This window comes from Dipteris shenzhenensis, chromosome 12 (assembly GCF_047967505.1).
Source record: "Dipteris shenzhenensis isolate YYH24624 ecotype China chromosome 12, Dip_SZ_1.0, whole genome shotgun sequence".
NCBI lineage: Eukaryota > Viridiplantae > Streptophyta > Polypodiopsida > Gleicheniales > Dipteridaceae > Dipteris > Dipteris shenzhenensis.
Genome location: NC_141607.1, coordinates 44,558,336 through 44,585,135, shown reverse-complemented (window position 1 = coordinate 44,585,135; position 26,800 = coordinate 44,558,336). Strand labels below are relative to the sequence as shown.

General features: G+C 43.5%; 1 protein-coding gene across 1 annotated transcript in view; it reads right to left on the bottom strand.

Annotated features, from left to right (window-relative positions):
- Positions 1 to 8,959, bottom strand: part of TCP-1 (T-complex protein 1 alpha subunit) — a 62,588-nt gene extending 53,629 nt beyond the window's left edge. The window contains exons 1-2 of the mRNA XM_087382448.1: positions 8,726 to 8,959; positions 8,506 to 8,570 (exon numbers count right to left, since the gene is read on the bottom strand). Of these exons, the coding sequence (XP_087238574.1) occupies positions 8,506 to 8,570; positions 8,726 to 8,792 (132 nt within the window). The 5' untranslated portion in view covers positions 8,793 to 8,959. The remainder of the gene's footprint in view (positions 1 to 8,505; positions 8,571 to 8,725) is intronic.
- Between the last annotated feature and the right edge of the window lie 17,841 nt (positions 8,960 to 26,800).

The following is a 26,800-nucleotide window of genomic DNA, read 5'->3' as shown; positions in this document are numbered from 1 at the left end:
CCGTGTGAGGTGGGCTTGCATCTCTCTGCTCTCATCCTCAAACCAGGGGTTTTGAGGCATCTTGCCATCTTGTACTCCTGAAGATCGGGTCACAGGAAAGGATATGGTGGCAGCATTTTGTATCACTGTGACAAGGGTGGCTGAGGCGTGGGCAAGGTCTAAATCAGCCTCCAATAAGGCTGGAAGGTCTCTGGCTAAGTGACACACATACAGTGGATCAAGGGCACGGTCAATGTGGACCTGGGTACGGGTAGCGGTAGGAACTCTCCCTGTGCCTGGTGTAGTAGCAAGAACATCGAAGGCCAGATATGAGTGGTCGGCTCCAAGTGGGGGGGGGCTATGGTGAGGTCATGTATCCGTGAGACAAAAGCCAATGGGCCCAGTAGGTAGTCCACTGTGCTAGTTCCGCCTCCATGTGGGAAGCATGTGAATCCCTCAGATGATGGCCATCTCTGAAGGCCATTGTAGATGATGAGGTCGTGGACAGCTCCCAACCACTGGGTGGGGATTCCTCTCGAAGGGGAAGCCACCCATCCCCATCACTGATCCGGGCGTGTGGAACACTTATGCATGCTCCTTATATGATGTCCCGAGGCAGACACCGCCAGACATGTCCTCTATGCCCAAGCCCACAACCTGTCATCTATTCACTACGCAGAATGTGCAGGCTGCACTTCACCGAATAACAACTGGAAAGCACAAGATCACGAAGGCCTTCGGACAGAGCACTTGGCATGTGGGCAGGAGGTCCTAGCACCGATCCTTGCACATATGTTTAACCTTGCAGTTTGTCACGGCTTCCCACCAGCATGGAGCACCACTACTATCGTACCGATACACAAGGCAGGAGAACTCATGGACACCGGGAACTATGGCACCCTCATAATTGGCCACACACTGGCCAAGATCTATGGATCGATACTAGAGAGAGAGATCAACAGTCATACAGAGGCAAGGGGGCAGCAAGCACTAGGGCAGGCAAGATTCAAGAGGCAGCACTCTACTCTAGACCACATTTTCACTCTGACGGCTATCATTGACGAGGCGAGGTCCAGACATCAGAGAGTATACACCAGAGATGCTAATTTGGGGTGTGATGAGCTTGTATGAGTCAGTCACAGGCAGGGTCCGTGCCCTAAGCGGTCTATCGGATTGGGTCGAGAGAACCATTGGGGTGAAGCAGGGCTGCCCTCTCTCACCGACTCTCTTTGGACTCTACATTGATGAGATCACATCCTTCATAGATCGTCTAGGTGGCGAGGGCTCACTACTAGGGGATCTTCTCATATAGATATTTATATGCTGATGATATAGTCCTTATATCCTCTTCAGCAGAGGGGCTGTAGAGAGATCTAGAGGCATTAGAGGTGTTTTGCAAAGAGACAGATCTCACGGTCAACCTTGGGAAAACTAAGGTTATTATCTTCAACACCTCACGGGCAGTGACTCACCGACTTAGTTTCACCTATCGTGGTGAGCCAATGGAGATAGTGCAGTCATACACATATTTGGGAGCACTCTTCACACGACCCATCTTCACGATAAAACATGCAGCCAAAGCACAGCTCACACGAGTGCGTAGTGCTTTGACTAGACTAGAGCGGTAGAGTTTCCAGGCGCACTTCCAAGATCCACCACCGAAGGGTTGGCTTTTCGACACACTAGTGTGGCCGACTATCATGCATGCAGCACCTTTTTGGAGGTACGATCTCCCGAGGACAGACTGGAGGACCTTTGAGCCGCTACAGGTGATGATGGGATCCAAGATAATCCGATGTAAGCCCTTAGTTCCACATGAGATAGTGCAGGCAAAGTTCACCATGACACCTCTCAAGCTTGATGCCATCTTTCAAACAGTGACTTTCATCCACAGAGTCTGGGACTTACCCCATTGGAGACTTCTGAGGTTGGCCCTAGAGTCATCCAGACAACTAGCAGAGAGCAGGGCAAACACATGGTATGCACGCATATCTACATGGCTTGTCAGGCACAGTATCCAGATGGATAGGCTTCCCCCCTTTCAATATAGCATGGATGCACCTCCTGAGTCGTCGATCCCGCGAGATGAGATCAACCATATCATACAGTTAGACCTCCTCCAACTTCACACATCCCAAACTTAGGGGGGGGAGCAGGAGCTCCCCACCAAGACCCAATTTTTTCACGACCACTTCCTAAGAGTATCAGAAGAGGGATTCGTTATCAGACCCCAGGATCGAGGATAGAGGAGTCTCTCATGCACTGAGGATTGCCATTGGTCAGATGCGGGTTTCGTCCCATCAGCTAAGGATCGAGGCAAGGAGAGTAGCGGGTCTGCACGCTATGTACACTGGGGGCGATTGAGATAGAGGAGCATTTTCTTTGTGTTTCCCAAGCTTTGGCTACAAACAAGACTACATTCACAAGTTTCTAGTGAAAGTTATGATGAAAAAAAAGAGGAAGGTAAAAAATTGTAGGTTATTACTAACATATGACCAAAAATCACCCAAGTACATAAGCTCAAAGGAATAAGCATAATTTCCCATCGATTTTTTTTTCACGCACATACGAGACATCTTCGCAGCCCACCAGAGAGCCATCACTGTACCAGGCTTCGATTTTGTCCCAACACCTGGATAGATTGATTGATATGGCCCACTCTGCAACCTTAGTTGACTTTTTTTTGTTTGTCTATGATTATGATTATGATTTTGTTAGCATAGACTAGTACTCAGCAAGGGTCCTAGCATACCCTTTGCTTCACCAGAGAGCCATCACTGTACCAAACTTCTGTTTTGTCCCAAGACCTGGATAGATTAATTGATATGGCCCACTCTGCAACCATAGTTGACTTTTTTTTTTCTATGATTATGATTATGATTCTGTTAGCATAGACTAGTACTCAGCAAGGGTCCTAGCGTACCCTTTGCTTCAGCCCACTGAGGCTTGTATGAGTTCGCTTTTCTGTGCACTTTGTCCCATAGGCCCGTGAGGTCTCTCGTGGTTGTTGACCGGCACCCGTCGGGCTCCCACCCGTACCTCCTAGGGGGACGGGGCCTACGAGACTCAGGTTTTCGAGACCCTAGACTGCACCATTTGAAACTATAATGGTACCTTATGGTCAAACCCAGGGAACTTCTCGGAGTCTTATACAGGACAAGACATAGTCTTTTACACAGACACACCAGAGCCCAGAGCGTCCACTACCGATAGTCAATGGCTACACATGGGAGTCATGACGCCTTCAGGGATGAGACGAGGGATACAGGAGGAGTCCGAGGATCAAGCGGGGTCGTAGTATTGTACAGGTCTTCCCTCATTGGAGCCATCTCCATTGAGAGGAAGGACGCACACTCCCGTTTCATGTGGATCCGGATCCAACGTGCAGACACCTGTGACCTTTTCATAGCAATATGCTACTTCCCACCAGACACATCCCACTTCGCCAGAGTGGCACGAGAGGAGGGTGAGACATCGCCATATGCACCCTTACATCAGGATATCCCAGACCTTTCAGCCCGCGGGGAAGTTCTCCTTGTTGGGGACTTCAACGCCAAGACGAGCACGCGCCAGGCACCACTGCTGGACTTCCGAGATGACTCTATCATGCTACCAAACATGGACCTAGACGGAGCAGGTATGACCAAGACCTCATCGGACCGACACGGGCCTGTTACACCATATGGACACGTGCTCCTTGATCTATGCAAGATGCATGATCTCATCATCTACAACGGGCTCAACTTATGGCCCTCCTCAGGTGGTTTTACTTGCTTCCCACACGAGGGGGCACTAGTGTAGTAGATTACATCATGGGATCCCCTACCTTCACTTCATGTATCACCGACTTCACCGTAGCACCACTCTCTCCAGGAGCTTATCACACATACCTCTTCTTCACTATCGCCACCCCACGCTTAGCCACACCACACACACCACATAGGAAGCACGACACCTACCACAACATACACTTTGATCATAGCCTCTCACCGGCCTACTCTGGACGCCTAAACAAACTCCTAACCTACATCAATCACATACCATTCATAGAGGACCGTGCTGCCCTGATTAGTCGCACACTCCACGAGGCTGTCCTCCAAATCTTTCCCCACACCACACGGTCCACTAGACCACCACCTCTTGTTCTGTACCTTGCAACAATTGGTACGATGCGGAGTGCAAGGCTTATCGCCGACAGCTCTGACTTGAAACAGATGTCACCTCCCGAACACACCAGACACGGTACGCAAGTACCGACATCTCGTACGTCGGAAGAAGCAAGCATTTCTTCATCAAAATGAGGGGGAGCTGCTGCACATCTTGTACAGCAACAACTCTAAGGATTTTTTGCAGATATTCCTTTAGCGTAGCTCTCCATCACCCCTCACCGACACGAGAGTCTGGCACACGTATGCACACCATCTTTATGATGTCCCACACCAGCCCACTCCAGATCTCATACACACACCTCGCCCCACCACTTGCACGTTGTTCACCAGAGGGGAAGTCAAGGACGCGACATTGAAACTGCACAATGGCCGAGCTAAGGATCAGGAGGGGCTATGCACTGAGTTTATCGCATATGGGATCCACACGTTAGCCCCGATCCTAGCAAAGCTATTCAATGACGCTATTTGACTTGGCTACCCCCGCACCTGGATACTCAACACCATCACCCCCATCCACAAGGCAAGGGATCCCAGGACTATCATGATTGGACATGTGATGTCCAAGATCTATGCAGCTGTATTGGGATGCATCGGTTAGCCTGTTCGCAGAGATGAGAGGGCTCTGAGCAGAGGGTCAGGCCGGTTTCAGGTGAGACCATGGGAGTATAGATCACATACTCACACTCAGGAGTGTCATTGAGGAGGCCAGATCACGGAAGGAGAGGGTATATTGTTGCTTTGTGGATTTTCGCAAAGCCTTTGACACAGTATCTCGAGCTCGTCTCATCACACGTCTACAGACACTGGGATTTGATCAGGAGATCATCTGAGCAGTCATGGCACTGCATGAGAGAGTCTTAGGCCGAGTTCGGACAGGCACAAGTTGGCCAGATGAGATCCTGAGTACCATAGGGGTCAAACAGGGTTGTCCCTTATCACCGACCTTGTTTGGCCTCTACATCGATGAGCTTGAGACTTTCATGGGGGCGTTCAGAGGGACCGATTGCTCACTTGCCGGGATCATCATCAGGATTCTTCTTTATGCAGATGACGTGGCACTCGTCGTCCACACCCGAGGGGCTCCAACAACACCTGGATGCACTGCAGGCTTTTTGTTTATCCCATAATTTGGAGATCAACCTTGGCAAGACCAAGGTCATGATCTTTAACACCTCTCGAGCAAACATGCAACGGAAGCAAGTTACTTTTACTTTCGGTGGGTCACCAGTTGAGATCGTATCCTCATACACTTACTTGGGGATCATCTTCTCCAACCCGATCTTCACGATGAGACCAGCGATGCAGGCCAGACTGAGCAGGGGATATGCCTCACTGGCTCGGCTATAGAGACAATGCTTTCACTCCCACTTCCAGGACCCTCGGACCAAGGCTCTTCTCTTTGACTCCTTAGTCCAACCAGCCGGTACGCAGCCCTTGTTGGTGTTGGAATGGTCACCTCCCCATCTGTAAGCCCCCAAATGAGGAGAGTGTGGGGGAGGGAGACCTAGGGCAGGATGTGCCCAAGAGGATAAGAAGAGACGGGGCTGCCACATGGGCAGCACCTCACATCAAAGAACATGGAAGGTACCCGGAGCTAGGATGGATCTGCATGGCGCTGACATCAGCAATGTACGGAATTGTACGGCGCTGGAGAAGAGCCTGGCAGAGGGCAGAACCAGCAGGACAAACAGGCGCTGACATGGCAGGTCAGGAGCGCAGGTGTACAGGGGTGCATGGGGCCTGGTAGAGCAGCAAATGGGGCTGCCAGTGGGCAGTGGCATGCCTTATATAGGCTGGGCCCCTGCCTTGATTGGAGGGCCAAAAGCCCTAGAAGTGTGGGCCAAAGGGCCCTAGTTTTGTGAGCCCTTAAAGGGCTGGTTGGGCTGAGCCAACCAGGTCGGTTGGGCCAGCCAACCTGGTCTATCCAGTCGGCCCAGATTGGGACAGACTGGTCGGGTTTTTGACAGGCCCCTAGGCCTATAAAAGGAGGGGCTTCATGCCCCATTATTTATCCAACATCCAGCAGAAAGTGGAGCAGACAGGAGCAGCCTGAAGGCATTCCCTTTGGCCTCATCTTGGAGGTAAAGGAGAGTTGAAGGAGTGCTGCAGACTGAGTTCCCTAAGGGCTGGGACCTTGGCTGTCTTCATCACACCTTATGGAGCAGCCATTCACAAGCCGGTTGGAGCAGTGGAACAGGGACCTGTGTGCTGCAGACAAAGCTTGGCAGGGGCTGCCCACCTAGGCTGATTCACAGGCAGTAAGGTGGAGAAGAACACACTAGACGGAAAGTCTACAGACGCTCGAGGTGGAGCACGCGGACTCGAGTCTAGAGATAGCCAGCAGATTGGAGAAGGACCTTGTGGTTAGATCAGAGGACCACACCATTGGTGGGACTCTGGATCTATCTATTTTGTATTGTGTACATAGTTTTGGACGGAAATATATATTTTGGTGGTTTCTCTATCTGACTGGTTCATTGTCTATTGATGAGTCTGCACACCTATTTTATGCACATTAAGTAAAGAAGTTTGTGATTCCACACCCACACCGCACACTGTGTGAGCTCCTGGGCATTACTATAAGTCTTCCACTGTGTGTACCCTCTGTTGGGTATTTTCTAACAGTTGGGGGCCTGACATGTCAGAGATAGAGTGGACACGGGTGGAGCGCCTGCAGATCCTCATGCTCTCACGGATGATCCAGGGGAAACCGTCTGTACCACATCACATCATTCAGGCCGAGTTTGGTGCTTCTCCACTCTAGCTAGATGCAGCCTTTCAGACCATCACATATCTACACCAGGTTAGATCATATGGGGACTGCACATCAAGGAGACAGAGGTTGCCATGGTTGGCTCTCGATTCCTCCATGAGGTTGGCAGCAGAGGGAGACGAGCGATGCTGGTATGCACGGACTCCTTGTTATAAAAAAAACCTCCGCATTGACCCATGTGTCAACAAAGATGTGGGAGATTTGCTCCTCGATCTACCTATTGAATGAAAAAGGGGGGAAGTAATAAGAAGGAATAGACCAAAGAAAAGGCCATAAGAGAAAAAGTGGAGATAGGGAGCAAGAGGGAAGGCCGAGAAAATAATGAAAGGAGAGAGAATTGGGGCAACGAGAGAGAAGGGGAATGAACACGCAAGAGTGCATGCATGCTTGCGTGAGAGAGAGAGAGAGAGAGAGAGAGAGAGAGAGAAGGGGGAAAGAGCTTGGATTAGTTTGGAAACAAGGTGGCAAATAGTTATATGAGTAGAGGTGAGACTTTATAGTGCTCTGCATTCTCATTTTCAGCACTCTTGCTAACCTTAATTCACTTCTTTTTCCCCTTCAGTACATAACACATCCTACCCGAAGAATGGAGGTGATTAGATAGCTACACGATACTACTAGTTGTATGCAAGGCACTCTAGGCATGATAAGGCAATCATTATGAAAAGGCCACTTATGGTTGCAAACTAAGTGTCTCGTTCAAGGTCCCATGCTCAAAAACGAGCCTTGCAAAGACTCTCAATAAAATAGATGGCAACTCTTGAATTTGACAGGCGCTATTACTTGATGATGTTATCTTTCAAAAATAGCTTCAAACGTGGCACTATATATGGAAGTAAAAAATGCTTTGGGCATGAATGAAAGTACGATTGTAGCAATTAGAAGGCTGCTTAGAGGACTCTCATATATGTACATGACTCCAAACTCAAAACATGCAATGCCTCATGAAGTCACCCATAAATTCATTAACTCCATCAAGCATAGTAGGGACTAGCTACTATGACATCCCACCAATAATGAGCGCCCAAAGTTGAATGTAGACCATAGTAGTAACACATGCACATATCCACACCCCCAATCACCCATTTACACAAAGGCGCTTGCCCTCTTGTGTTCTGCCTTTCGTCCTCCTACAGCACCGACGTATCCTCTTCTCCACGATGTACTCTGCTCTTTCGACCACCTTCTTACTCATTGGGCGGTAACTCCTTACATGTTAGAAATATAATTGTTCGTTCATTTTTAGGAAAAATTTGTTCTTTCCTTTGAGTACAAGAAACTCGTTTTCTGCAAGTTCCTACAGCCTCTGCTTATCTACGCAATTTATAATTTTGGCATAGACACATTCATGTCGCTATCAAGGACTAAGATGCTAATGCTAAAGCGGATCATAACTCATTGGCTGGATCTGAAGCAACAAGAGCGGATTGAATTAAGACAGGAAAAGGATGTCTCGTCTACGCTATAGACTTTGAATTTAATACGCATCCAAAAATCGGAGCTTTTTTGACATCTCTACAACATGAAAGAAGGAATAAAAACATTTCCGCTTGCCGAACCTCAAGGCCTAGGGTTGGAGAATACCTTGTCAAGGCCTACGGGGCCCAACGAGCTCTTGACAATATTGGAAAGGGCTTGGCAAGCCATAACTGCAGGGGGCAAGAAAAGGGCCAAAGTTTGTAACCAAGCACCATTGGAAAAGGAGGGACGCACACAAGAAGGTACTGATAAAGCGATTGTATCTGGGTAGCGAGGCGCATTGCATTCGGCGAGGAATTATAGCGATACAAGATCAAGAACAGACCGTTTTGAGTGCGGACATCCTGCCCTGTCTGCCGGTCTCCACGGATGTCGAGGGGTTGAGCAGCCATGAATAGTAACGGGCAAGCTCCGAAAGGAAGGAGTGATCTAGGTATTTGCACAGAGAATTGCAGGAGCTCGAGTGAAGGTATTACACGATGAAGAGAACTAGAGCTTGCTAGGGCGCCAAAAAGACTTCGAGCAAACCATTTGTCCAAAAGAGCAATAAGTTCTATCAAAAAACGAAAATTTGTTTTGTTCTCAATAGGGACCCCCAAAGGGAATTTGGGGCTCTTAATTACATTGTTCGCAGAGGAATGGAGAAATTAACCTAAGGCGAGGGGTGCAATGGCGAAATTAATCTAAGGCGAGGGTAGATTGACGTGAGAGTGGCTTCTTCGAGATTTGGTGGCTTCTTCGAGATTTGGTGGCTTCTTTGAGTGACGTCAAAGAAACCACCAAATCTCGAAGCTTCGGCCGCAGCATATAAGAGGGGAAGGGGGGACGACAGGCAAGGAGGGGGGTTGTGAAGTCCTCCTAACACAAGCAGAAAGAAGGGGAGGAGGGAGAAGAGAGCAATGGGAGGGAGGAGCGGTGAGGAGGGAGAAAGCCACTGAGGAGGAAGAGGAAGGGGGAGAGAGAGTGGAGGAGTGGGAAGGAGGAGGAGGGGAGGAAGGAAGAGGAGGGAGGGGAGGAAGTAGGAGGGGAGGAGGAAGGAGGAAGGGAGTAGCGGTGAATAGAGAGAAAGAGAGAGCGGCTGAGGAGGGAGAGAGCGGCTAGCGAGAGCTCTAAGCTCTAAGCTCTGGAGGGAGGCAATTAATTGAGTGTTTTAGCTGTTAATCGGGAAAAGGGGGTGGCATAGCGAGGTAGATTAATTGAAATAGAGGAGCAGCTAAATAGAATAGAGTGATGTCTCACTAGAGGCCCTTACCACGATTTCTATGTCCACCAATCAAGAAGCACGTTAGACGGTTTAGGCTTTCACACCCGAGCGGAGCAAAAACTTACTTGGCGTCCGAGTCACACCCAAGCCCGGGCTTCAACCGTCCCTAGATGGGTCCCTTAGGTAGGATTCACATTCATTCGAACATTTGCTGGAAAGCATTCTTCCACATGGGGTCTCCATGAGATGTCTGGCTCAATTCACAAACGTCCACATCCTTTGGTCAAGCTCAAAATTTTTTGACGCTTGGGCATCGTTTTGTTGAAGAAGGCCTATTAAAGATGGCCACTTTATGTATTCTTTGCCACCTCTATTATGTAAGGAGCAGGGAAGATACTAGACCCCAAGAATGTATGACTTGCCTCGAGCCCCAGCCCTTAGCTCACAACACTAAATCTCCATTAACCAACGGATGCAAGCAGCAAGGAATATAACAAGCTCCTAAGGAACCCAAGCATGTGGGACTTGCCTCGAGTGGCCCTTGGCTCACCATGTTAAAACTCCATTAACTAGCAGGTGCTCAAGTCAAAAGAGCTACCTTACCCATTGTAGTCACAGTCCCCTCTCAGCTTCACCCAAGTTTAGTAGTCTAAGGACCTTGTGTAAGGGCTAGAAAAATCAATTGGAAGTTATATGCCATAAGAGTTTCTTACATTGTGGAGAGAGTGAGGGAGAAACGTGCTCTTTCCCTCAATGTTTTGTGCTTTAATTTTTGTTGAACCTTTATGTTATAAAGCTTTAGGAGAAACTTACAAAACTCCATGTCTACCTTCCTATGTTTTTCAATCCATGACACAAGCTCTTAAGTTGTAGGATATGGGCTCCAATGCATGAGCAACCACAATTCCAAAAATGCTGCCTCTAGTTCCCAACTCCTTACAAAGATAACCTCTCTTCCATGCCTAGTCTAGTTGTAGGACTCAGTCACTAATGTGTGAGCCTCCACCTCATCCCCATCAAGGGTCCAATGATTGTTCTAGAAAAGAGTGATATCATTCCAATTGCCATAAAAATTAAGTCCTTCCAAAAACTTCATCAAAATTAGGAGTCTTGCCTCCAAACGATGTCCTAATGTTTTGTTTTATTCTAAGACTATTATAGTATTAGTGATCATGACTTCATTTCCCTATTTCTCAAATAGTAAAAAGATGTGTCATGTCAAGGTTTAAGAGCACATGGAATCAAGTGTTCAAGAAAGAGCCTACGAGTGGTCCCATAGGGACTTGCCAATGACTAAATTATGTGACTTGGTCTCATGTATAATGGCAGCATTAAGAGAGACTCCAGTCTCTACTTCCCAATTACTCAAGACATAAAGGTCCTTCAAAAAACTTAAGTTCTGATGTTCTTGTAAGTCAACACTAGAAAAGAAATGTCATGTCAAAGTTTTATAGCAATATGGAGCATTCATGTTCGCTTTGGTAAGAGCCTATGAGTAGAGCCCTAGGAACTCATGTCAAAGTTTTAGATCAATATGGAGTATTCATGGTCGCTTTGGTAACAGCCTACGAGTAGACCCCTAGGAACTCACCCAAGGCTAAATTATTTGACTTGGTTCACCATTTAGGGCACCATTGAGAGGGATTGTAGCATCTAACATCTACACCACTAGAAGACTTCAATGCTCATGTCTTTTGTGCAACTTTGAGGGCTCCATCGATCAGGGATGATATGAAGATTCTAATGAGAAGATGATAGGTACTCCCTAGGTACTCTAAAGATGTGAGGCAATAAGCCTCTCTTGTATCCAAAAAAGGATGGTTTACCTTCTTCAAGAGGACAGATACTCCCATATTAAGGGTGCATGTGTGGCATTTAGCCATGTGGGTGGAAAAAACATTAAACAAATGTTGACAATCTTTTTCTCCCACCCAGAGGTTGATTGCTAAACATGTGTCGAACTCACTGTAGTGCATGCTCTATAGATAGAAAGATACTCTCTCTTGCAATCCTAAGGTTGCTTTGCCAAGCTTCCTAACTTGCTCGCAATGTACGAAATAGAGATCAATAGTAAAACACTAACAAGAGGGGTTTGTGCTATGTGGGCAGCCGTATGAGCATGGGTGAATGAATAGTCGAGTAGAACAGAACTAATGTACAAATATAACAACTCAAATATGCAAATATATGTATAATAATTCAAAGTAGCCTATCTATAATACAATGGCTTGTAGCCGCAGAACGAGAACACTTACTCTTGCTCACCTTGGCTTAAGGCACGAGACTTTATGAGCAATAGCAATAGCTTAGACTCAATCCTACTAGCCCTACACAACAAGCCTAGAACTACCACAAGAATGAGCCCATTATGATTCACATTCAATTCCTATATTCTAAGACTCTAGACTAGACTCAGGTGGTCAACCTAAATCGTCTTCTAAGCTCATCCATGCTAATCAGCTAAACTACAAACCCTGATTGGTTCTCTGACGCTCCTAGCCTTTCTCTTCTTTGTGAAGCTTGGAGATGCACAACCTGTCCATTAGGGTTGGCCAAATCCTATTGCCATTGGCTTGCATGGTCTCGATTTGAGCTGGTGTATTTCGAGTCATGGTGACTTGACCCAAGTAAACAATTAACCTTAACATTCAACTCGTCTTTGCTTGTGATGTGTCCTCGCAACTCCCTAGGAACTTGTTCCAGCCTCTCCTCAAATGTGGGTGGTCCATTGTTAAAATGTCGAGTGCATGAGCCAAAACTGTGTCTAATGAGTTTGCATGGCGGTTGCTACTACTGCATTGGCTCTAGAGGTGGTCTGATGAGATTTGGGTAGATGACCCACACAGATCAAATGACCTTTACAGAGCCTCCATGGTATTGATAAGGAGAGCTTAGGAGGTGCAGGTTCACTAGGCGGTGGAGGCTAGGGGTAGATCTCTTAGACGTTAGTTGGTCGTTGCTCTAGTGTCCAAGGAGAGAGCCTAAGGATTTGCCATTCTTCACTCCACTACTCGAGAGGCCAAGGGTAGAATCCATGGATATCAACTAGCTTGATTTGTGGGTATCTCTGCCATGCAGCAATCCAATCCCTGACAACTTGGTCAAGGTTCAAACTAGTCCAATTCCTATCTTCAAAATAGGAACTGTACTTGTAGGCCACATTATTGGGGGGGCACCATCCATTTCTCATAAGAAGGCCTGCATACTGTTTCAAGATACATAATCGAGGCCTTGGTAAGAGTAGTGCCAAGAAGTTGTTCAACCAATCATAGTAGCTATGCAAATAGCATCAACTCTCACTCTAGTTGAGGACTCTCCTCCATCGACTGGTGTATGTGCACCTATCACCAGGACAATGGTAGCCACACTCGACTAATCCATCTACTATATGAGCCAGATTGGGCCGCCTTGTTTATTTGTGTCATTATCATCTTTAGGATTCCCATTGTGGAGGAATTATTGGGTGCTCTGAAGGTTGGTTGAGCTCTCGGATTAGTATTTGGATTTGCTTAAGTGTTGCCACCTATTGTTGAAGTGTGGCATTTCCATATTTGCTCTATTGTAACTTGGCACTAACATTGCTAAGAGACTTAAGTCTCTCATCCTGATGTCTCATTAATTGCCGTTGAGAGGCAATCGTTTGTTGAGTAGTCCTTAGTGACCCCATAGCCTCATTGTACTATTAAGTCAAGGATGTGTGCTTGGCACTATTTTTAGATTAGTGAGCTTTCCATTTGTTCTTCTCTCCCGTCCTTCTATGAGCTCAATGAGCATATAAAAGATTTCCTTGAGCTCTCTAACGTCTATTGTGTTCTTGGCACTTGTGCAGGAGGACTTGTGGGGGCACACACTGTGCAACAATATGCTGCAGTGTCCATGCTACTTCCAATCTTGTTTCCCTCAACTTTTGCCAATTGATCGGAGATTGTATCATGGGATGCCAAATCCTCAGGTAATGAAGGGATCACACATAAGAATACCCTCACTTGGGAGTACATTATTATGGAGGATGTAATGAAGGGACCTCTAGGGTAGCATTTAGAGGATAGCACTTATATTGTGTGGCTTTGCTAGAGCATCATCCTTTGAATGCAGTTCACAAACTACCGGCGCCTTACCTAGGTCTGTCACTTGTGTGCCCTGTGTAACTGATGATTGTGGCACAATGTTATGATTAGGGGGTACTTGAGTCATGGTAGCTTGACCAGTCAGGCCTAAGGGCTCGGTAATAACCCCTTACCTTTATAATCTATTGCAATCGGCACATCTGCTCTATCAATCGACTGTAAATGCATAACTAAGGAATGTGTGCCTACCTCCATATATTCAATTGTTAAGGTATTGTCTTATGCCTCCTTTTTTGCTTCTGTATCAATCATTCTCAGGAATAGTCTTTCCCAGGCCTATGTGTGCTCCTTCTTGCTTGGTGTCCACCATGGCATGTTCCTCTACATTTTGTGGTGGTTCATTTCCTTTATTGGCTCAGGATTCATGTGGCCACTTACATCACCTTGTTTGACCTCTTCTTTCCAAGCTTCCACAATAACATTACCTCCCTGCTCGGCTTCCCAGTGTTAGTTGGAGGAGTTTGATCTCTCTTTGGTCTGTGGTCCTTATATTTTTAGGCTTTCTACCCGTACCGGCCATCACCTCACCCACACGTTCCTACGCATTATTCTATGGCTTCGCCATAATAGACCTTTTTGGCAAGGCTTGAGCTTTAGGAGGAGAGGGTTGTTGCTTAGGATGGGGTGATTAAGCTGTGTCTTGATAGGTTGGTGGTGTTGAAGGAGTTGGATAAAAAATGGTGTCAGGAGAAAAAACTAACTCACGAAGGAGGGGACTAATGAGACTTCAGATTGGAGGAAGTGGCTTCCTATTAGAGGACCGTAGAGCAAGTTCTTTGAAAAATTTAACTTGACAGAGGAGGACGTGGGAGGGGTGGTCTAGATAAAGACTCCAGAATACTCACCTCCTTTAAGAAGTCACGCTCATCAAAATCCGTTCTTAAGCCCAAGCCTTTAGATATTCATAATCCGCTGGCCACTCCAGATGCACTCGGTGTGTTTGTTAGTAATAATTGTGATGTTGGACTTTCCAACCGAGGCATCTCTGACCACGTTGTAGCTCCTAACACTAGCCTGTGTTGGATCATGCAGAGATGTAGATCGAGCTTGCAACGCCCTAGTATTTTAAGCATACATTCTTGCAATGGCCGTAGTACTTTAAGCATACATGCTTGATTTGGAAATCAAAGTTATTCCTAAAGAATTTGAGCCAGTCTATCTATACTTTATCTTTGTATGTTGAGAGGATCTTGCCACATGTGATCTTAGGATATAGTCAGGTTATAGCCAAGGCTCTTCTTTGGTCTTGTATATTCTGACAAGAACCAAAAGAAAGGTTGCATCTCTGCATTGACAACCTTGTTGGTTACATATCTTTGAGACTGTTTGCCTCTAAAATTTGATTGCAATGTGCTAGACTTGGCACTAGGATGCACTTTGACGACCCTGTTGGCATTGGAGCTGATTGAGAACCTTCTACAAAGAGCTACTTTTTCTAAACAAAATATCGCATGTCCTAGATGGCAACGTTGTGAGTGTCTCCATTGTATGTATGGAGGAGCTCCTTAGCAACCTCCATATTCCATACATCCTACCATGGAAGGTTCATCATAGCCTATAGTGCATTCCTTTTCAACACCTTTATCACCGCTAGAGGTTGCTTGATCAAGTGATGGCCTATTAGCTGAGACAACTTTGTTATTTTGATGGTCTCTCTTCATGTCCAGAAGGTGTTGAGCCCATATTGGAAGCGGGGGGGGAGCCATGATGTGACAAACAAAATGCAACAGGTGATAGGAGAGCGTAAGCAAGGAACTAGAGTAAACATATATTATACTATAAGGTATGAAACCAAAGTACTCCTTGCATGCAACAACGGCTCATTGGAGAAAATGTACCGCTGAATTTAGTGTCCCATGTGACACCTTGATCGGAACAAACTCATTGTTACTATCATGATTATCCATAGTTAAGATAAGATAAAGAGATTCTCCACCATGTGACATCTTTCTAATCACTTGTCGGCAGCATATTGTCACTAAACTCATTGTAGTAACTCAATTAACTCGACTACCATTGGAAAACTCAATAATCACCTGATCTTGCAAATTAACCAAATTGGACTATACCATTGCTATAAACATCAATCAACCTATATGCTCCATTCCATCCAAGTTTGAGATTGGACTTCAAAGGCCCAACTTTGCACTATACAATTCCAACATTCCCTTCTTTGAATTCTTCCAAACAATATGTCGGTCATGCTAGGCTTTTCTCCTTTTCAGTATCACCTACTGTGACCACACAAACTCTTTTGTCAGTAAGTCAAATACTTCATTCATAAAATAAGTTCCCCGATCATCACTAATAATTTAAACGGTACATCCGTGATAATTAAAATGGGGCATCCATAACATCAAATGATATTCTCAACGAGGAGCTTGGTTGTAGTCAGAGTCAAATTATCCCTTAAGGCTTTAGACTTAGCCCACTTTGTAGCATAATCTATAACTGTTAGGAAATATTTATTATGTGTATATTGGGTTGTGTTTTTTAATGGACCCATAGGCTGCAATGGTAGTCTGGAGGAAGCAACAGACTTTGTATGTTGACATGTATCACACTGAACACTGTGAGGATGGGCATCCTTGAATAGAGTACTCCACCACAACCTAGCTTGCAAAACTTTTCAAATAGTAAGATCACCACCAAAGTGTCCTCTTGTAGGGTTTGTGTGCACCTCATTGAGTACTTCAGCTCGCTCATGTGTCCAAATCCATCGCCGCAAAATGCCATCAGCACCTTGATGGTATAACTGCCCACCAATTAAGCTTTACTCCTAGGCCTTGGAGTAAAGCCTTCAAGACCAACTCCTTGCACTTATTCTTGGTCATTTGCTCATAAAAAGTTCTCTTAGATAAGTGGCATAGCATTTCATCGTGCTTAATTTTAGCGAAGAGCAGCACTGGTAATTCACTATCAACACCTTTAGTATCATATGAGGCATGCAGCTAGGATAAGCAGTCAGCTTCGACAGTGATTTGCCAATCTTATGAATAATTCTGAAATTGAATTCCTATAATAATAACATCCATCTAACTGATCTGCCTTGGATCATAAGATAAAGCAGCCGATGATCCACATAGAAGATAAATTGATTACCTAGAAAGTAATTTCAAGTCTTATGCACAATATATACCATGCCAAGAGCTTCACACTCAGTTGTGCTACAATTGCACTTGGGTTGAGTCATCAATTGACTTGCATAATATTCTTGATAATCCAACTTCCCATCTGGCTTAGCTAGTAGAATATTAATGGCGAGCATGAAATATAACACCCCCCCCTTCGTTGTCTAAGAAAGGGTGTTTCAGATGAAGGTGGAGGTGGTGGAGATGGAGGGGGGTTGGAAGGAGATGGACGGAAAAGGTGGTGGTGATGGTGGGAGATGGACAGAAAACATGGTGGTGGAGAGGATGGAAAAGGTGACTGGAACGGGATGATGGAAAGTGATGGAAAAGGTGACTGGAGCGGAGGGAATGGGATGATGGAAAGTGATGGTGGTGATGGATGGAAAAAGTGGTGGTGGATGGGATGGAGAAGGTGGATAGAAAGTGGAGGATGTAGGGGAGGAGTTTGACAAAAAAAGTGATGGAGATGGTGGACGAATGGTGAGGGATGGAAAATCAAGGTGGATGGAAAATTTGGAGGCTTAACGAAACTTGGAGATGGAGGAGAGATGGAAGTGGCTTGCAAAAGTGAGGGGAAAGAAATGAGGGGGGGCCGGTGTTGCTTTTATAGCACGTGGGGTGTTTAAAGGTTAATTATTGTGATTAGTGGATTAATTTGTTAGTGTAAGTCAACATTGTTTAGGATGTAGTAAATCTCATCCTTTTGCACCAACTGGAAGCATTTTTGCACTCCTTTGCCTTGAGGGATGTGTCTTGGATGGTTCTTTGAAGGGGGTTCTTTTTCACACGTGCAAACACGTGCTTTGCTTTCACTTTAGGCGCTAACCTCCACGACAGCGGTGCCAAAATGTTGTCACTATCTCTCCCAAATCTAGGTTCCGAGGGTGTTGCTCACTTATAGGTGTGTCTTTGTCACTATGGCATAGGTGTTCACAATTGTGTCATAGGTCCTTGAGTCGTACTCTGGTGAGAGGTGTAGGCCAAAGCATGGAAAGAAGATCTCATGCGCGTGTGGGTGAGAAAGAGGGCTTGATCTCAACGATGGATGGAGGCTCTCCCCTCCATAGGAATTCAAGGGTTTAGTAGGGGGTTGCACGGTTGAGAAGGGGATAAGAATGAGAGAGCTAATTTGAAGTTCTAGCGTTCAAAGAGGGTTGCAAGGTTTAGGAGGAGTTCAAGGTTGAGGAGTGGAGAGGGTAAAGGTTTGAGGAGGAGGGTCAAGGGAGGGAGGAGGAGGAAGGGGGAGGAAGGAAGAGAAGGGAGGAGAAGGAGGAAGGGGGAACAAAGGAGGAGGAGGGCGAAGGGATGAGGAAGAGGGAGGAGGAAGAGGAGGAGGTGGGAGGTGGGAGTTCAAGGGTAGGGAGTGCAAGGGTAAGAGCATGCTAGAACACAGTAGTGTAAGGGAGCATGGACACAATGGAGATCAATCACATAAACACAATAATGAACTTGAACAATGAACCCCAAAGACTGGGAGCTTCTTTCCATAGAGATAGATTTATACATGTTGGTCTCTGCCCAATTCGTAAGAACCTCAAGGGTCGAACCTCTTTTGTAGGAGACCTCTTGGATAAGAGTCTGTCCACTTTTTGGGGGCACCTCTTGGGTCTCTACACTTTATGGGGGACCTCAAAAAGTGTCGGCTTTTAGTATTTTGCTCTTTAGACTGTACTCCTATCCCTTGTTGTCACAGGGTTAACAACTTTAGATTCTTGAGCTTTAGTCAGTTCACGATAGCTTTCAAGATTATATTTACTCCAGAATCACCATTCATGATCACACCCAAACAATCCACTTCTTGATCTTTACTCTGATCACTATAACTTTTTCATCAACCATCGAGGTGTCAATAATCAAAATGGTCACAAGAGAATCCACTTCCTTAACAAGTTCTCCTCAACTCTGAGCTGATGTAGGAAGACCTCTCTACAGTATGGAGCATGTGGGGGTTAAAGATCACTGTGCCTTTACCCCGGTTATGTACAATACTCAAACACATATATAAATGAATGAAAAAGAAGATTAGGGTGGTTCTGCACCCACCAAAACTTGTGTGGCTCTCTGTTTCTCTCTCTCCCTCTTCCGTTCTTGCTTCCGTTGAGAGCACTCTCAACTGGTATCAGAGCCCGGGTGATCTAGCTGAGCGTGCGTGAATGCCTAGAAGCTCAGCAGCTCTGTGGGAGGAAGGAGAAGCTCTATGGGAAGCTTTGTGGGTGACTTTACTTGCATCCGAGTGTGTAGAGACCTTGGAGGAACCTTTGGAAAAGTCACTTTGGTTTTGCGAAGTGGTTTTGAGAGCCTGTTAAGTGTTTTTAAAGAAAAAGTCGTTTTTTGAGCTTTTCCCTGTTCCATTCAATGACAGAGACTCCACATTGACTTGTAGAGGCAACTATTGCTTGCTTTTGGTGTCCACTTCACTTCAGGAGCTTGGAAACACCTTCATTCTTGAATCTGGGATCATTTAATTGGATTTCTGACTCACTGTGTTAGTTTCTGCGTTTCTCTGCTCGGGTGTTGGAACTCAAGTTTGGAGCAACCATTTGCAGATCTGTCAGTTCCGGTGGACTCAGGAGGTCCTAAAACTTCTATGTTGCTCATCATTTGCACTCCGGTGGAGTTTACAAACAGCTCTGTTTCCAAAAACGTTTTTCAGTCTGTGTGTTGGACCCAGTGATTGAGACCACGGTTTCCAAAACCGTCTGTCCCATTGCATTTCGGACACCCAAAAACCCCTACCTGTCAGTTCTTTGCGCGATTCGGTGGAGGATTTTTAGAGTTATACATCTCTGTGTATTCGATTTCATCTCTCTGTTATGCATTTTTCATTCTAAGGTTTTGAAACCTTAGATTTACGCCACATGGCAGTGGAGAAGTGTTGACTCCCATTTCTCACTCATCGGTTGGGATTTTGGAGTTCCGGCAAAAGAGACATATTTGCAGATTTTTTTGCTGAGTCCGATTATGCAATGGCGCCCATGTTTTGAGGCATCTCAGGTTCTATTTTTCAGTAGCGATCATTACCGTGGGACTATGATTTCTTGAGCATACCTTATGCAGATCACTCTGGTTGCAGTTTGAGCAATGTGCGCTCATTCGTGGTATGCATTGGGTTGCAGTGGATGATTTATAGGCAATTTGGATGCATTACGGTCCTTATTGGATGCGCTGATAGGCCCAAATTGCCTTATGGGATGCTATTTTTTATGGACGCTTTGCACATGGATGCTATTTTATGCTAAGGGACAGCTTTGACACATTGCAGGTGATGCACTGATAGTGCTATGCTCTCTTGGATGAGATATTATCAATGCATATGCCAGTGGACGGTGTTTATGCTTGAGTCATTTGGCACTTATTGGCATTTTGGATTGCCATTGCAGTTGGCATTTTCTTTTGGGCCAGATTTGCTCATATGGATGCATAGTATATGCACATGAGTCAGATGCTCTGAGACATGAGTTTTGGTGATATTTCACTCTATTGTGGCATACACATTTGGGTGCACGTGGTATTTGGTGTGATTCTCTCTTGTAGGCACTAGTATTTGGGATTTTTGCTTCATTTGCATCATGGCATCCTCTTCCATGTCTGAAAAGGAGTTTTTCAACATTAAAAAGTTTGATGGGACAAACTTTTCTTTGTGGAAAGAACAAATAAGGGATGTGCTTATTCAAAAGAAGCAGATTAAACCCTTGGCAAGTATTGAAGCTAAGCCTGCAAATATGTCTGAGGATGATTGGAATGAGTTGGATGCATTAGCAAAGTCTACTATTAGACTTCATCTTGCAGAGTCAGTTTATTTTCATAGTAGTAAATGAGCAGACTACGGAAGATTTATGGAAGAAACTGTGTGCCACTTATGAAGCCACTTATGAAAAGGAAACTGCCTCTAATAAAGTTTACCTCATGAAGAGGTTGTTTGAGCTGCAGATGAAGGAAGGGGTCTCCATTGCTTCTCACTTGAATGAATTCAATATTATTTTCATCCAGCTTCAGGCTCAGAAGATGAATTTTGATGCGGAGACTAAGGCAATATTTCTCTTATGTTCATTGCCATCCTCATGGGATACCTTCCATACAGCTGTCAGTAACTCTACACCTGGTGGAGTACTGAAATTTGATGATGTTGTGGGTAGCTTGTTGGCCGAGGAGATTAGACAGAAGTTTATGGATGGCAACAAGCAAGATGCAGCCTTAAATGTGCAAAGGGGCAGATCACAGTTCAGGGGGACATCCCAAGAAAGAGGGAAGTCACATAGCAAATCTAGGGCACGGAACATTGAGTGTTACCACTGTGGCAAGAAGGGCCATATGAAAAAAGATTGCTACAAGCTGAAAAGAGAGCAAAAGGATAAGAAAAAGAATGCAAATTGGGGTGCAAATCAAAAGGAAAAGAGTCCAAGGGAGGACAAAGGAAAAGTGAAAATCGAGGAGATCAATGCAGTCACACATGATAGTGACAATGACGTTCTCTTCATGTCTAGTTTATCTGCAGAGTTGCTTACCACTTCAGATGATGCATATTCCCAAGATTGGATTTTGGATTCTGGTGCTTCATTCCATTTATATCATGGCTTACGTGCAGTAAACTTGGAGATTATTAGTTAAAAAATCGTATATCTTTTCATATCTTTGCTTTTTTTCCCCATAGATTTGGTCATGCCAACAATCCTATTGCCTAACACCAATGATCATCTAGAACAAGACTTAATAAGGCATGAAATCCTCTTTTTATGAACTCCTACTCATAGAGATGATCAAATTTGCATTTCTTTCTTGTATAATTGATTAGGAGATTAGAACTTAAACCATGGATTTGGCCAAGTAGTCTAAACTTCCATGTTAGATCTTAGACTTAGTCATGTGACCGAAACTTTTTTCATAGATCCTACACAAAATTTGCACTTTCCTTAAACCCATGAATCTTCCATAAATCTAGTCAAAAGACCAAGTTAATGATTTCCTTAAAGATCTTTGAGAGCCCATCGATTCGGTCACATGTGACCAAAACTTTGCCTCCCTTACTAGAGTCTCCTTTTCCATGGATCTAGTCACATGACCAAATCTACATTTTTTACAACTTAGAGATCTTCCATAGATCTACATATTGGCATATTTCTTATGATTTACTCAACACCTCGATAACTAAGAGCCTTTAGATTTCATGGTCAATATTCACTTTGTTATAATCCAAGCTTAATCATCTTGATTATAACCATGTGGCCTACGAATGATCTTTTGGATTAGGGCCTCATTATACACATTTGGTCACATGACCAAAGCTTCATCTCCACAGATTTGTTACAATCTCCTCATTCACAAATTTGATCATGTGACCAAATCTTTGAGTTCCTTGTTGTAGTATTCTCCATAGATTTGATCTAATCATCTTGATGATAGCCATGTGTTTTGAACATGATCTTCCTTGATTATGGTCTCATTCTATAGATTTGACCATATGACCAAAAGTTCATTTCCATATATGTGCTATAGCCTCCTCCTCCATAGATTTACATGTGACCAACACTTTATTTCCTTGTTAGTTCCCTCCTCTGAAGATTAGGTCATGTGACAAAAACTTGTTAGTTGCCTCCTCTGAAGATTAGGTCCTTGTTAGCTACCTCCTCTGAATATTAGGTCATGTGACAAAAACTTAATTGCTATGTCATAATCTTCTTGATTATGGTCTCATTCTATATATTTGGTCACATGAACAAAACTTTATCTCCCTTGTTATAGTCTCCTTCTCCACAAATTTGGTACTTACGTGATCAAATCTCTCATCTCCCTTGTTTTAGTCTCCTCCACCATTTTGCTCATGTGATTCAAACTTGTTTTAGCTTCCTCACAAATTTGTTCATGTGATATATTTTATTAAGACCTTATGAAATCTTCACTTGTAATATGACTAAATTTATATTTTCATGATTGTGTACTTTTTCCAAAGGTCTTGGAGAGACCATAGATGGGGTCACATAACCAAAACTTTATCTCTCTTATTAGAGCCTAAGCATGATCTTCTTGATTATGGCCATGTGACTTAAACATCTTTTAGCTTATGGCCTTATTCTATATATTCAATATTCTTGTTGTGGACATGTGACCTAAAGATGATCTTGATGATGATGGTCTCACTCTATAGATTTCGTCACATGACCAAAACCTCATGTCCCTTGTTGTAGTATCCTCCTCCATAATTTTTGGTCATGTGACCAAGTATTTATTTTCCTTGGTATAGCGTCCTCCATATATTTGGACATGCAATCAAAGTTGAATCCCTATTTCATGATTGATAATGGCCACATTCTATAGAATTTTCTAGTTGATCAAAACTTCATATTTCCTTTTATAACTACTTTCTGGTCATTTCTCTATTGTAGACTCCTCCATAGATTTGTGACCAAATTTTGATTTCTCTTGTTCTAGTCTTTAAGAAAGATTCAATGAACTCATGCGATGCTTCATTGTCACATGGTCAAATTTTCAAGCCATAGATTGTGGAGAGTCCATAGATTTGGTGATGGCCTCACTCTATAGATTTTTTCACATGACGGAAACCTCATCTCCCTTGTTGTAGTATCCTCCTCCATAAGTTTGGTCATGTGATCAAATCTGTATTTTCCTTGGTATAGCCTCCTCCATATATTTTTGGACATGTGATCAAAGTTCAACCCCTATCTCGTAATTGATTATGGCCTCATTTTATAGATTTTTTTTCATTGATCAAAACTTCAGCTCTTCTTTTATAACCTCTTTTTGGTCATTTCTCTTATTGTACACTCATCCACAGATTTGATCATGTGACCACATTTTGATTTCTCTTGTTCTATCCTCTTAAAAAAATTCAATTAACTCAAGTGATGCTTCTTTGTTACATGGTCAAATTTGCAAGCCATAGATTGTGGAGACTCCATAGATTTGGTCATGTGATCAAAACTTAACTCTTACTACATAATGATATTGAATTTAGTGATTACAAGAAGATTTATTTTTGAGATTCACATAATCTAATTTGCCTATTGTGTTTTAACTTACAGAACAAAATGGCAAAGAGAAAGCCTTCCAACACCCAAGATAGTTCAAGGATTGACTTTATTGATGGAGTAAACATAGAGCTGGCTTGGGAATGGCTCTTGTATTTCCATTATATTGATGGGAAAAGGTTGTATCACATATTGTTATTTGTACGCAAGCCAAAAATAGATTCATAATTTTTTTTTTGGTGTAGTCCAAGGTCTTTGCTGGATCAGAGGAGGGCATTCCTTGTGTATGAGTAAATATCAAACACTAAACTATGTCATAATTTCTCGATCCATCTTCTTATGAGATGAAGCAAATATGAAAACAGATGTTGGGGACAATATGCTTGACATAGGTTGGAAAATTGATGAAGATGAAGGTGGTCCTCTAATAAATCAGTTCATAGAAAGTTTTTAAAAAGTTTGTGTCAATCTTTTAAAAATAGATTCAAGTAAATTGAAGAAGTCAAAGAAAAAACTATTTTTAGGTGAACAAGTGAATCCTCAAGCTCTTTGGCTTTGGTGACTCCAGCAAGTGGATCATCAATTATACCTTTTAGTGGTTCTGCAGTTACTATGAACTATGATCAAACACACAAAAAATTGGCAAAGAAAAGTAGACAAGCTCTGGTGGCATATGAGCATTTCTATCCATTTGGATTACATTAACATTTCCTATACCTGTGAAGAATTGTATTGCTGCTCCAACACAATATATTTGTGGGCGGTTGAACAAAGACCATGTAAAAAAGTTGGCACTAGATTTTGGTCTTAATTTTAGACCATCTGCAGCATGTGCCAATTTGATGCCTTATGATGAAGCTACCAAAAGTCCACTGGAGGTTGTTGAAAACGATAAGCTTCATAGCTGTAAGTATTGGATCCTCTCTAGACAACATTCAATCTATGCTTCGAGGGTGTTGACTAAAAGTGTGATTGATGAGAGCATGAAAAGGTGAAAGAGCCATTAAATGGAAGGAAATGTAAGAATAGTTTTAAAATGTTCTCCAAAAGAAGTGTTGAGATATCTAGGATGGCTAACCTAGAGTCTCAAAATATAATGAGACAATCCCCCTACCAAGACAATCTAAAGAGAGTACATGACCAATGCATAGCTTTTAATACACCGCCAAAACCTCATCAAGGGCAAGCTAAGGGAAGCGAGTCACGATCAAATTGGGATGTAAGTAAATGATGTTGTTTGTAACAAGTCATCTATTTATTAAGAACTCTATATGTTCTCTTAAAGATTTGGTCATGTGATCAAATCTCAAGATACATGAATCAATTTAATTTTTTATGTTTCAACTTAAGAAGTGTATGTTTGAGATGTGACTAGTTAATACCTTTTCTTTATGATAGAAATTTATTAAATTAGTGAGAGTTGCATTTGGTGACACTGTTGCTACAAAGGACACACACACAAAATATGCCACGATGACATGTTTGAGAAATGGATGTAAATAATGCATCACTACAATGCATGTAATCTTCTAGGATGTCTTGATTCAAGCACTCCTACAAAAAAAGGTGGTCACCAACCAACATCTCAAATGTTCAAGTGTTTGCAAGGGTTGGATGAGGCGAGTGTAAGGATAATACAAAAGGAAATTTTAGAGTCAAAGATTGTCTTAGCAAGGAGCAAGAATGGATGCATCAAATACACATGGCAAGCATGGCTAGACAATTGAAAGAAGATAGAATATTACAAGAAGAGCTAGTCAAAGTATTCAAAGATAAATCCAGCGATAAGGTTAAGAGGACATGGAGATAATGGGAGAAATATTATAACAACACATCAGAACTCTATCAAAAGATTGCAGGATGTTGTGAACTTTGGCTTGAGCACAAAATTGCATGTCAAGAAATTGAGGAGCTTCCAAGGTCTACTATTGGATACATCGAGTGGATAATAGGTCAAAAAGAAGGAAGAAATGTGCACACTAGAAAATATCCATGGAGTGTTATCAAATGGAGGGATTGGAGTTCTTACGATATGGTTATAAAGAACCTATGGTGGTTGGTTTAGTAGTGGTGGATGTGGCTTATGGGCTTGAGTGCAAAGATTGGGGTTGTGATAGATTTGAAAAACACATTCACTTTTAAAAAAGATGGAAAGTGTCAATAATGATACAATCGTGGCTTTTTGCAGAGAAGATGAATATGTCCATGATTTATTTGGCTTAGCGAGAGCTTCAAAAATGGCTTTAGCCAACAAAAGAAGGATAGTGGCTACGGTGGCACTAAGAGAATAGAAGCAATGCTTTCAACATATGCTGAAAACCACCCTGATATTAGCTCATGGGCTGGGATCACTAAGGATGAGACAGTTCATCCCACTTCTACATATACTCTTGGGATTGAGGGTCCGATAGTTGAGAGTCTTCCTACATTGACAACAGAAAATAAAGAGATGATGTCAAGCTTTGCATATGAACTGTCTGAAGGTAACTAGGGCGCTGAATCAGGTGTTTAAAATTGCTACTATCAAAAGATAACTTTCTTCTCTATGCTATATTATTGAGTACTTGTGTTTGCAAACCTTTGTAATAGAGGATATTTTCTACTCTTGTGTAGAAAGCTTTAGGTTTTTGTTATCATTTCTTCTACATATGAGAATAGCTGATCATTTTAAATGTGTTATAAGATTTACATTGGTTGAGAATGGAGACATAATTTGATTCAATTAATAGTTGTTATTAATGTGAAACAACATTAGGTCACGTGATCAAAACTCGATCCACATATCAAAACAAGAGCACACACATTTGGTTATCATAAGGACGTTGAAGGTGTATTTACGTCTTTGTGAAATTTGTATTGGGTGTGAACCCATTTATATATTGTTTGGATATTTGATTAGATTATTGCTCGATTATTGTAAATAAAGATTCATACTAAATAGGTCACATACCCAAA